The following is an 11,182-nucleotide window of genomic DNA, read 5'->3' as shown; positions in this document are numbered from 1 at the left end:
AAACATTAAACATTAATTAAATGAGAGTTACTGTATGAAAGAAATGTTAGAAGCTGTCCCATTATACTTTAATGATGTGTGTCTGATGAGAGTTTCAGTCATCTTCACTCCTCTCCTGTCTTCCACTGAGTGAAGCTCAAAGCTCAGGTTCTGTTCTGTCCATCCTTGATGATATACAAGTCAAATATTTGTACACCCCAAGCCGTTCATTATTATTAGGCCTACTGACTTTTAAAAGATAAGTCATCAACCAGCATTATCAAAACCATCCTCAAGAGTTCACTTGTATGCTGGATACTATTTGTAATTCATGTATGAACCTTTTTTAAGATGAACAAATGTATGCATGTATTCCCGATGTCATGAGATCTATCTATCTATCTATCTATCTATCTATCTATCTATCTATCTATCTATCTTTCAACAGATCTATCTATTCACACAGATCTGTCTCTGTCTATCTATCTATCAATCCATTCTTCAACAGATCTATCTATCCACACAGATCTATCTATATATCAATCTATCAATCCTTCAACAGATCTATCTATCCACACAGATCTATCTATATATCTATCCACACAGATCTGTCTATCTACACAGATCTATCTATTCTTTAATCCATTCTTCAACATATCTATCTATATATCTATCCACACATCTATCTACACAGATCTGTCTATCTATCTATCTATCTACACAGATCTATCTATTCTTTAATCCATTCTTCAACAGATCTATCTATCCACACATATCTATCTATCCACACATATCTATCTATCTATCTATCTATCTATCCATCTATCTATCTATCCATCTATCTATCTATCCATATATCTATCCATCTATCTATCTATCTATCTATCTATCTATCTATCTATCTATCTATCAATCTATCTATCATTTAAATGTTGCTCTTAAAAAGTGCAAATATTCATTAATATATATTCATCCATTAATCCATCAACTGCTCAGCAGCAGAATAAATATCATTTGGTTATATAATAATGTGTGAAACAATGTGTAGCAAAGAAATAACAATATTTGCATTACAACATTCCAGCTTTATTCATAATTTGTATTCATTTTGAATGACACATCGATCCACACGACAGCACAGTTACCTGCACACCCACAGAGATGTTATATTAGTGTGGTCGTCCTCCCAGATGAAGAACGTTCTGCATGGAGACCAGTAGTGAAGGATTTCAATCGAGGATTTAAAGAATGTGCAAAAGGGGTTTCCTTTAAACCCAAGTACCATCAATAATAAAGAAAACAGTCAGCTTTTTTTTTCTCTCTCTCTTTTTTTTTTTTTTTTTTTACACATTTGAAAACTGTATTAAAACATCTAAAAAGTCAACAAGAACACAACACCGCCTTTTGTTCTCTTTGGTATTTTCTCTATTACTGATTAGATACAATTTTGGTCTGATGCTGACAAATCACTGTCAAGTTTTGAAGAATCAGAATTAATACCTAAACTACAATTGTAAAAACGACTTAAAACATATCTAAAAGGCAGCAAAAGATGAATGAAAACAGAAATATAAAAACCCACATCCAAAAAGAACATTTCTAAATGCAAATACTGAAACAAAAGACATCTGAATGTCAAATTCAGACCAATGAAGCCATGCATTACAAATACAGACATCAGTCAAACCCCATACACTTCAAGCTCATAATACTCACTGTATGTACACATTTGCTGGTAGAAGTAATAAATAGATCTGTTGGTATATCCATGAAAAAGTTAAAAAACATAGTCCACAGCCCTTATGAAAAGAGAAGAATATGAACACACTGGTGGTCTGATAAAGTGGACACATCTTCCCGCACATCAGTAGTCAGCTCAGTTCTCCATGCTGGTGTAAGTCAAGGCATTAAGCCCTGGTCTTTTCCTCCCTTTGATCTTCAGAGATCCATAACGAGCCTGCGACCAATGAATGACAAGCATTTGTTACCAGAATTAAAATCACGCATTCCGCAAATGAAGAGGCAAGCTATGAACAATTATAATCTCAAGATAATATGATCTGATGAAGGGCTGTAATAACTAAATGATAAAAACGACACAGCGAACTTCCATCAGTGACGTCACTTTACAGTAGTAAAACAATGCATTTGAATAACGGGTGATCCCACCATGCATAAATTACATTTCACTATACTATTCTTACCTGTAAATGTAACCAAATCAAATTCATGTGAATATTTCAATTTTGCAAATCAGCCTGTGTGAGTTGCGACTTCTTACAGCGTGCAACATACGCGTGTCATCAAAACGCAATGCAACAGAGGAAAAAGGGCATAATTGATTAAAAATATATATAGCTTTTGACCAAATATTGATTGTTGTATGGTAAATGAAGGTTTTACATTAACCGAAATTTACATTTAACACAATAATGTTTTTGGTACAACAGTTACTGTAATGTGATTATGATGATATAATTATTGTTCTTTATATTTACAAAAAAAAAAACTACAGTAATGTGTTGCCATGTTCAGACGAGGAAATATCTTTTTGACCTGCTGCTTTCAAACAGTGGACAAACAAACATTTTTTTTTTAAATAAAATATAGAAAATAATATGTGGCTTTTGAAAAATGCTATTAGAAGTCTTTAAGGGTGGGTTGCACCAATAAGGATTAATCTTAAATCTAGATTAAATCAAGGTTTATCTACTAATTCAGTTGCACCAAAATAAGCAGGTTTACATTTAAACCATCATTTTAATCCTGGATTTAAAGGCCCTCTAAAATCAAAATTTAACTTTAGCTTTTATTATGAATATGTTTGTAAGAGCCATTATGCTCTATTTAAATGTCTGTTGTAGTTCCACTGGAGAACACTGGGCGGAGTATGGGTTTAATTGGTATATAGGTAACCAGAGAGCAAGAGATGTTAGGTGTAATGAATGAGGGAAGCAAACCATTTTTGACATGTCAGGATCATGTAAGGACATGCTAACTGGTGATTGCAATGTGTTTTTTAGCATAAGAACTGAGACAAATAAAGAAGATAAATGCAGTACTGGACTGGAAGTGTATTTGTTTGGAGCCACGCATCAGATAGCCCTACAAACACCTCTAATGGCTCGTTTCCACTGAGCGGTACGGTACGGTACGCATTTATTTGCGTTTCCACTATCAAAAGTTGTGAATGGTACCAAAATGCCGAACCGTACCGTACCACTTTTTAGGTACCCTTCCATTGGGGTACCTAGCACAGTGGTACGGTACTAAAAGGTGGAGCTAGACTCACTGCAGGATGTTGATTGGTTGACAGAGAATCGTCACTTGCGCGTGCTACAAGGGGAATGACAACATAAGAAGCGCCATTTAATACAGTTTAATATAATACTACTGTTACTGTGTCACGAAATGTAATTTTAAGAGTTTTTCAGGCGAGAATGTAGTTGTTTAAAGCTCAAATCTGTGGTTTATTTATAAAGATAATTTTTCCCCCCGGTTGTGAGATCCATGCGATCAGCGGGCGCTCGGCGCTCATGTTTCCTGGCTGGATGAGCCTTTCCTCGGCTAGTTCTTCTATCGTTCGTCGCTGACTCCGACGGTAGTGGTTAAACATGAGATATAATTCGTCTTGTGTAGACCTAACGGGCGATCTTTGGTCTCGTGAATATATAATTCGTTCCATGTCAATCGTTTTGGCTGAGGGCTAAGTTTAGTTTCATATTATAGGCTATTTGTATTTAACTTTACTGTTGTAATGTAGAGCGCTGCATTTGGATATTTGACTGAATTGTTTGCTGTATTTCTTATTATATAGCTTCTTGTACCTTTTACTTAAACTTTTATATTGGCTATTATTGATAAAACTGAAATTTTACAAAAAGAAATATGGTTTCTTGTCATTTTTTTATTACAAGATTATCACTGATATTTATTGCAACATTTGTACAAATGCATATATTGCCTGGAATATGTGTAATTTTTTTTTTTATTTAAACGAAAAGAGGTAACGTTAGGGTTGTGTTTTAAATTTCGTTTTGTTATAAATAGAATAACGTATAACGTGCAGTGAATAATCAATATGCGTTGCGCATGAGCCACATTTGTGTCCCTATAATGTTAAATTTATCTAAATGAAAACGAAAAGAGGCAGAGTGGTGTTTTATAACACATTTCGTTTTATTGTTGCTTAACATGTACATACAGAGTAACAGATAACCGGAGTAGCAGAGCGAGCTGAGAGACGCTTTTAAGAACGCGCTGTACCATTTGCATGTAGGAGTCGCACATGGCAAGTACAAACTTTGCGTACTTGATATTGAGAAAAGCCTAATGTCGGCGCTTGTCTTCTTGTGACAAACATGTCGAGGAGCTGCTGTATGTCATCCATTGTAGTTTACTATGTTCTTCTTCGCGCGAAAATGACGCCGATCGAAACACCACGCCTATCAAGTAAGGGTACTGTTGGCAGTGGAAACGCTAGCCAGATCATGGTTAACAGACCCGAACCGTACCGTACCGTACAGTGGAAACGAGCCATTAGTGACAAGATGGTCATTTTTCGCTACAATGTTCGTCACAGAGCAATATTGGTTGGAGATGTGTGTTCTGTTGCTCAAACGCTCAAGTTTTATTCCGTTTTCCAACTGTACGTTGGTTAAGAATGAAATGGCTAGAATTTATTCACACCTCTACTATTGAATCCAACGTATCATCAGCGCTCGGATTCGCTTCCATGGTGCTGTCAAGTACGATGTGCAATCTGTGCGGTAAACTAAACGCTATTGGCTATTTGAAAAGCAGGAGGAGCAATTCAATATGTCCCACCTTAGCTTCCTGTTTCAGTGGAAATTACGTCAATGCTTTCATTGCCTGCTTGATCAGTAACGGTCCTCTACGTAGCAGTTTAAAGACAGCAGACATTTTACAAGTTTATATCTTTTATCAGCAAGAGCTACTGTCAGAGACAGAGTTTCTGGTGGTCAAAAAAGAAGGAAATGGAATACTAACATTGTTGCCGTTTAATCACAATGACGGATCCATCCATCAGTTTTTAATCGCAGGTTAGAATTCTAATCCCCGATTTGTTAATCTGTGTTTAAAATTAAGTGGTGCACCACAACTTGATTTAAAATAAAGCCCAGATCAACAAATCCTAGATTTGCTGTAAAATGTGCTTAATATAATCCTTATTGGAGCAACCCACCCTAAAATGTAATGTTTATGTAGTTATTGAGTCTTGGAAGAACAAAATGGAGATGTGCTATCGGGTTTAGATGAACTTACATCTCTGCGCACTTTTGAGCGGGTTATTTTGACGCTCTGAGATCGTCTGAGCCCGTGATGAGACACGGCTTCATCTTCAGAGAACACAGCCTTCCCCTCGTCATCACTTCTGTCATTGTCATCGCTATGATAATACTCTACAAAAGAAAACAAGATGAACATATAGATCAGAGTATGATCATACATAACAGCAGACAGAAGAGCAGGTATGATTAAGGTCAGTGCTACTTAAAAGCTTACCCTTCAAGGCACAGAATTTACACCAACATCAAATGGAGACTAAGTAACAAAGAACTAAAGTTATCTACTGAACAATATGTTTTACACTGAAGACTGAGCAGAAAACTTTTTTTTTACATTTATACATTTTGCAGACACTTTATTCATTTACATTGCATTAGAGATGCACCGATATGAAGATTTTGGCCTATACTGTTAACTTCTTATAAACCGATAATATTTGAAAGCCGATAAACGATATATTGGTAAATATATTTATTTTGATAAATCGAAATCCAATTTTTTTTTATACTTTTTGAGAGCCTAATTACATAAACAAAAGTCTCATCATTAAAAGCCATGAAATAGTGTTTAGAATTATAGTGTTCTCATTATAATTTTATGTAGCCTATGTGACAGACTTGCGCTACACATGCTGCACTTAACTGTATTTTCCAAAGTGATTCCAATCATATTTCAAGCAATTCAAAAGCATCAAGGCAAACAGTGCGCATAAGTGTTTCAGCTGAAGGAAATAATCCCCTATTTATCGGCTTTAATATATCAGTCAAATTTTCTTATCGAGCCGATAACGATAACATTAAAAATCTCTCTCTCTCTCTCTCTATATATATATATATATATATATATATATATATATATATATATATATCGGCCAATACCGATATGGTGGCTGATATATCGTGCATCTCTACATTGCATTCAAGGTATACATTTTTATCAGTTCTTGCTTTCCCTGGTAATCGAACCCATGACCTCGCCGTTGCTAGCGCCAGGCTCTACTGTTTAAACTACAGGAAGGCTAAAATACATTAATATTACAGCATAGGAACAACAATATGCAAAATGACTAAGGTGACATTATGCTGGATAGGAAACCTAAGTACACAAACAGATGAACTTGTGACAGATTAATTTGTTCCAAAATACAGCAGAGTTTGACTGGACGTCAACAAGGTATGGGAAGTGTTTTCTACTCATTTTAAGGAGCCTATTTATTTATCCAACTGTGCATGATTATTTGTTTATTATTTTGCGCTTAGTATTGCTTTTCCTTGTCCATGACCCTATTAGAACAGATCTATTTTTGGGTCACGACTGACCGGTTGAGAACCACTGATCTAGTTTATTGTGAAGGTTGGGAATGTGATTTCAGCCACGGAGAAAGGACAAGCGGGGGAAGAGAGAAAGAGAGAGAGCAGCTGCCGGGTTCAGGCCGCTCCTGGCACCATCACCTCTGGGCTCCCCGGGTGGCGCTGGGAGCTAGGCAGAGACAGCCTGTGCCAGGACGCCTAAAGGCAATCCAGCCGGAGCAGATTCACTGCACACTCCATCACCAGAACGATACCACCAAAAGACAGGCTATAACACGACTATACAGCACTGCACAGAACTGCAGGCTTAATTTAGTATTGTGTGTGCCGTTCTCCTCTCCACCATCAGGGGGCAGAATAAATACAGAAACCAATGGTTCTGAAAAGCCTTCCTTTGTTTGTTTCCACACCCACCGCTGTTTTCAATAACTGAAATATAACAACTTCCGTGGGATTTGGAAAACTATGCAATTCATTTTCCAGAACTATTCTTTTAAGGCCCTGTGCAAACTAAGCAGAAAGAGATTTGAAAGAAGACAAATATAAAGACACAGCTGACATGTCTTTGTTATTTAGACTGTTAGCAGCTCTACAGGCCAGTCTGCCTTATAACCAGGAGAGATACAACTTCTCTCAACCTTGGCATGAATTTTATTGAGCAACTGAATAACAGTCGTAATATATTGTAGGCGATACAGCTAATTAGTGTGTGTGCGTGTGTGTGTGTGTGTGTGTGTGTGTGTGTATATATATATATATATATAAAATTGGTTTCCTTTGATTCTTGGAGATTAGGATAATGAAAAAAAAAAAAAAAAAACACGGGTACAATTGTCCCACTCTAGGAAACTTAATGGGCAAATAATATATACATTAAAATCATTGCAATATTCACAATGCTTAAATTTATATTGCTAGCGAAAACACTAACATCAGACCCCAGTATTTGTGTGAATGTGATTGACAGGAGAGCATAAAAATATATACAGGCATGTTTTATGTCATGCCTGTCATTCAAAGCGGACTTCTGCATCTTTAGAAAAAGCCAAACCCAATATTAAAGGGTGGATGAATAAATAACACACTCGAGCCTCTCTCTTCATAGGCTACCCCCCGTTTTTAAATTCAAACTGCAATTAGCAGCTCGTTTGATCAGTCGGGATCTTTCACCTTGGCTTTGAGCCTCTGAAAGGGAATGCCATTTTGGAGGAGCTGGCTTTCTGATGGCTTCATTGCAGATGAGATGAAAATGACCTGGATGCCAGCGGAATTTCAAACGCGGCGGGCACATTAGCATACTGAGATAGAAGCACATTAGGTATTCTGCTCAGAGGCTCCCTGAGCTGTTTTTTCCTCTTCATCTTCTCACAAAGCGGCACTAGACTATACCTTTCATGCTAGGAATGTGCCTTTATTACTTATAACCCTCCGTTGCTTGAGACAAACACCGAATCCATTCCATTTCCTTGAAAACCAGTTAACATTGCAGTGATTTCCAAAAGCGAGTGAGATTTGGTTGAGATATCATTATGAAAGTGCTATGGCTTTACTTGCACAACAGACGCTTTCCCAGCTCCTGCTTGCTGTGTTTGGTGTCACACAAAGGCTGTGTCTGAAACCTCGCAGGTGACAAAGCACATTGAGAATAAACATGTCTGATGGAGCAGTTATTGCATAACAGTTTAAATCTTAATGATAGTGAGCATTGCTGTGATAAAATATTTGTGTGATCACCTCTAAAGCTCACTTGAATTTGTTCGACATCATTAGACATGATGTTCTAATGCATTGGAAACGTTTGAAACGTATAGTAGCTTCATAAAAATACTCTAAGTTTGTATTTATGACTGAACAGGCAGAGCAAGGCATTCTGCCTTCTGTTGTGGACGCAGCAGAGAAACAGCAGTGCGAAAGGAAACAAAGGATTGCATGTTAATAATTAATCTGAGGTAAGATATACCAGCTCCGTCGGGTTGGTCCATGATGGCTCTTCTGGCAGGGTTGGAGCCGTAGGATGAATACCCGTCGTCGTGAGGGATCTGGGTAAGGTCGTGCATGCTGAGGCTCCTGAGCTTCTCTGTGATGGCACCTTGACCCTGTAGAGACAAAACAACCCCCAGTTATGATAAACATGTCAGCACTGACATTGACAACACACAGAACAGCTTTAACGGAGCGTAACAAGGCTGCATGGGCTTCCATGATGACATCATCACAACATGCAGGTATGGATGAATGTTTAAAAGATTTGGGCTCTGTTCCAAGTGACCTGTTACCTAGTGACCTGCTCCATTGTCATATGAACCTCTGGAACAAATAGCGCTCCTCACATGACTCTCTATTTCAAAGGGGTTGGCATTTGCATGTCAGCAAAGCATTTATTAATTAAACAATGAATTAGGGCCGGTTCACGCAGAATGCAGTTTTTTATTCCACTGCACTAATTTTACATTGTTTTCAAGTGTAAACGCGCTAGAAGGACAAGTTTTACGAGAGTGACAACTGCATTCTATTGGCCAGTTCAGACAAACACCAACAAACCAGTTGGCCATTGGATTTAGACTTTTATGAAAAATAACTGTCATATGCAGTGTTCTTGGTTTTGGAAGAGAGCTTAATTGAAGATAGACTAAAGAAAAAAAAATCTTTGCATGGGAACATTTTAGGCCTCATAACACAAATGTTTTGAACTGATAATACCAGATAATATAAGCAGTACTTAACACCATGTTTGAGTCAGAAGAAACTGAAAAACTATTTAAAAAATTGGAAAAAGGAAACAATGCACTAAAAGTAGTTAAAATGATATTAACAGCATGCTGTAGACACTCTATGGAATTACCTGCACTGGAGAGAGCAGGGCTGCAGTATTCCTATAGGGCAGTATATGTCAGTACAAGGTAACAAGAAAAAGATAATCACCAAAGAGATTTCACAAATAAAACAGAAAGAACATGCCAGAAAGAGGGTAAAAGGAGATAAGAAAGGGAAAATATGGTAGCTTTCAAAAATAGAGATTGACACAAAGCCTTTTCTCAACTTTAGAGACGCCTTTCAATAACGGCATGCTTTCAGAGAGTCTGGGCAGGACAGTGGCCAAATTAAAATTGGAGCATTGTTGAGCAGCCCTGTGATCTGCTTCTGATTAGTATATCAGCATGATTTCCTTTACGAATACTAATGGCCTTGGGTTGGTTTCACAAAAGAACAGTGACCTTTGCTTGCAAATGAAAGTCATTAGCGTGTCATTTATTACTGGTATTGCAGATTTGTGCCAGCGCACTTGTGCTCTTTGCTACATTAAACATTGCATATATGAAACATCATTTGCAACACTTTCATAATGTGATGTACACTACCATTCAAAGGTTTGGGGTTAGTAAGATTTTTTTTTATAAAGTTTTGGAATAAAGTACCTGATGTAAAAAAGAATAAAAAAATGATATAGTAAATTTTACTACAATTTAAAATAAATGTTTTCTAGTTTAATATATTTTAAAATGTAACGTATTCCTGTGATGGCAGAAATTGGTTAAATTTTCAGTAGCCATTAATCTCTACATTAGTCTTCATCCTTCAGCAGATTTGGTTCTCAAGAAATATTTCTTAATATCCATGTTAACAACTGTTTTGTGCTGCTTTATATTTGGGGGATATTTCCAGGATACTTTGATGAATAGAACATTTAAAGCTAAAGATCATAATTTATTTTAATAGAAATGGTTTGCAACATTAGAACAGTCTTTACTGTAATTTTTGATCAATTTAATGTCCTTGCTAAATAAACGTATGCATTTACTTTATTTACAATCTTGCAAACCCGAAACTAAACAACCCCGACCACCTTTTAAATGGTAGTTTATTTCTGAGTGAAACAGAATATATAAAAGAGTAACTTACTGTGTTAACTATTAGCAAGACATTATTATTATTACCAATAAAGGCTGTATCACCTACAGCAGTCTCTTAAATAATGCATAAATAGCTTTCCAAAGCTATTACAGCTATTTGGCCATTGTTTTTGAGGAAAAGCAAGTTATTACATAAAGATGAAAGATTACAAAGACAAATATTGTTTTCTTCTCTTTAATAACTTGCAGTGATGAATATTTTTTATAAAATCATGAAAGTGCATTAATAAAAAGTAAATAGGGTCCATTTTCATTTCATGTTGACTGTCAAAACAGCTCTCTCTCATTCTGTTTGTCTATCTTTAACACACACACACACACACACACTTGCCTTGACAGCAGCAGACACAGCAGCAGTTGCAGCAATGCTCAGTCCCTGCTTGCCGAAGTTCACCATGGTCTCGTAGCTTCGCTCTTTTGCCTGGATTATGTAGTCGTCAATTTCCTTCAAGAACATTAGGACAAGATTGAGACCTTTCTGGTCTTCAGGCACAGTATCAAACAATATAATATAGCAATAATATAATACAGTACTGGAAATGAAAAGCAGTACTAGACCACTGGTGGTCTGTTCTTATAAGGTTGCGGAACAACAGGGAAAAATAATGCCCAAATTCACCTTTCATTTTGCAGTATGGTGAATACTAAAACAATATAAGTGCTTTGCAAACC

General features: G+C 36.6%; 1 protein-coding gene across 1 annotated transcript in view; it reads right to left on the bottom strand.

The window, feature by feature from the left end:
• Window positions 1-1,046: 1,046 nt before the first annotated feature.
• reep3b (receptor accessory protein 3b) overlaps window positions 1,047-11,182 on the bottom strand; it is a 31,459-nt gene continuing 21,323 nt past the window's right edge. Inside the window, exons 5-8 of the mRNA XM_079851066.1 lie at window positions 10,842-10,955; window positions 8,560-8,695; window positions 5,266-5,402; window positions 1,047-1,936 (exon numbers count right to left, since the gene is read on the bottom strand). Coding sequence (XP_079707192.1) covers window positions 1,856-1,936; window positions 5,266-5,402; window positions 8,560-8,695; window positions 10,842-10,955 — 468 coding nt within the window. The 3' untranslated portion in view covers window positions 1,047-1,855. The remainder of the gene's footprint in view (window positions 1,937-5,265; window positions 5,403-8,559; window positions 8,696-10,841; window positions 10,956-11,182) is intronic.

This window comes from Squalius cephalus (assembly GCF_949319135.1).
Source record: "Squalius cephalus genome assembly, chromosome: 19".
NCBI classification, from domain to species: domain Eukaryota; kingdom Metazoa; phylum Chordata; class Actinopteri; order Cypriniformes; family Leuciscidae; genus Squalius; species Squalius cephalus.
This window is presented reverse-complemented; position numbering and strand designations above follow the sequence as displayed.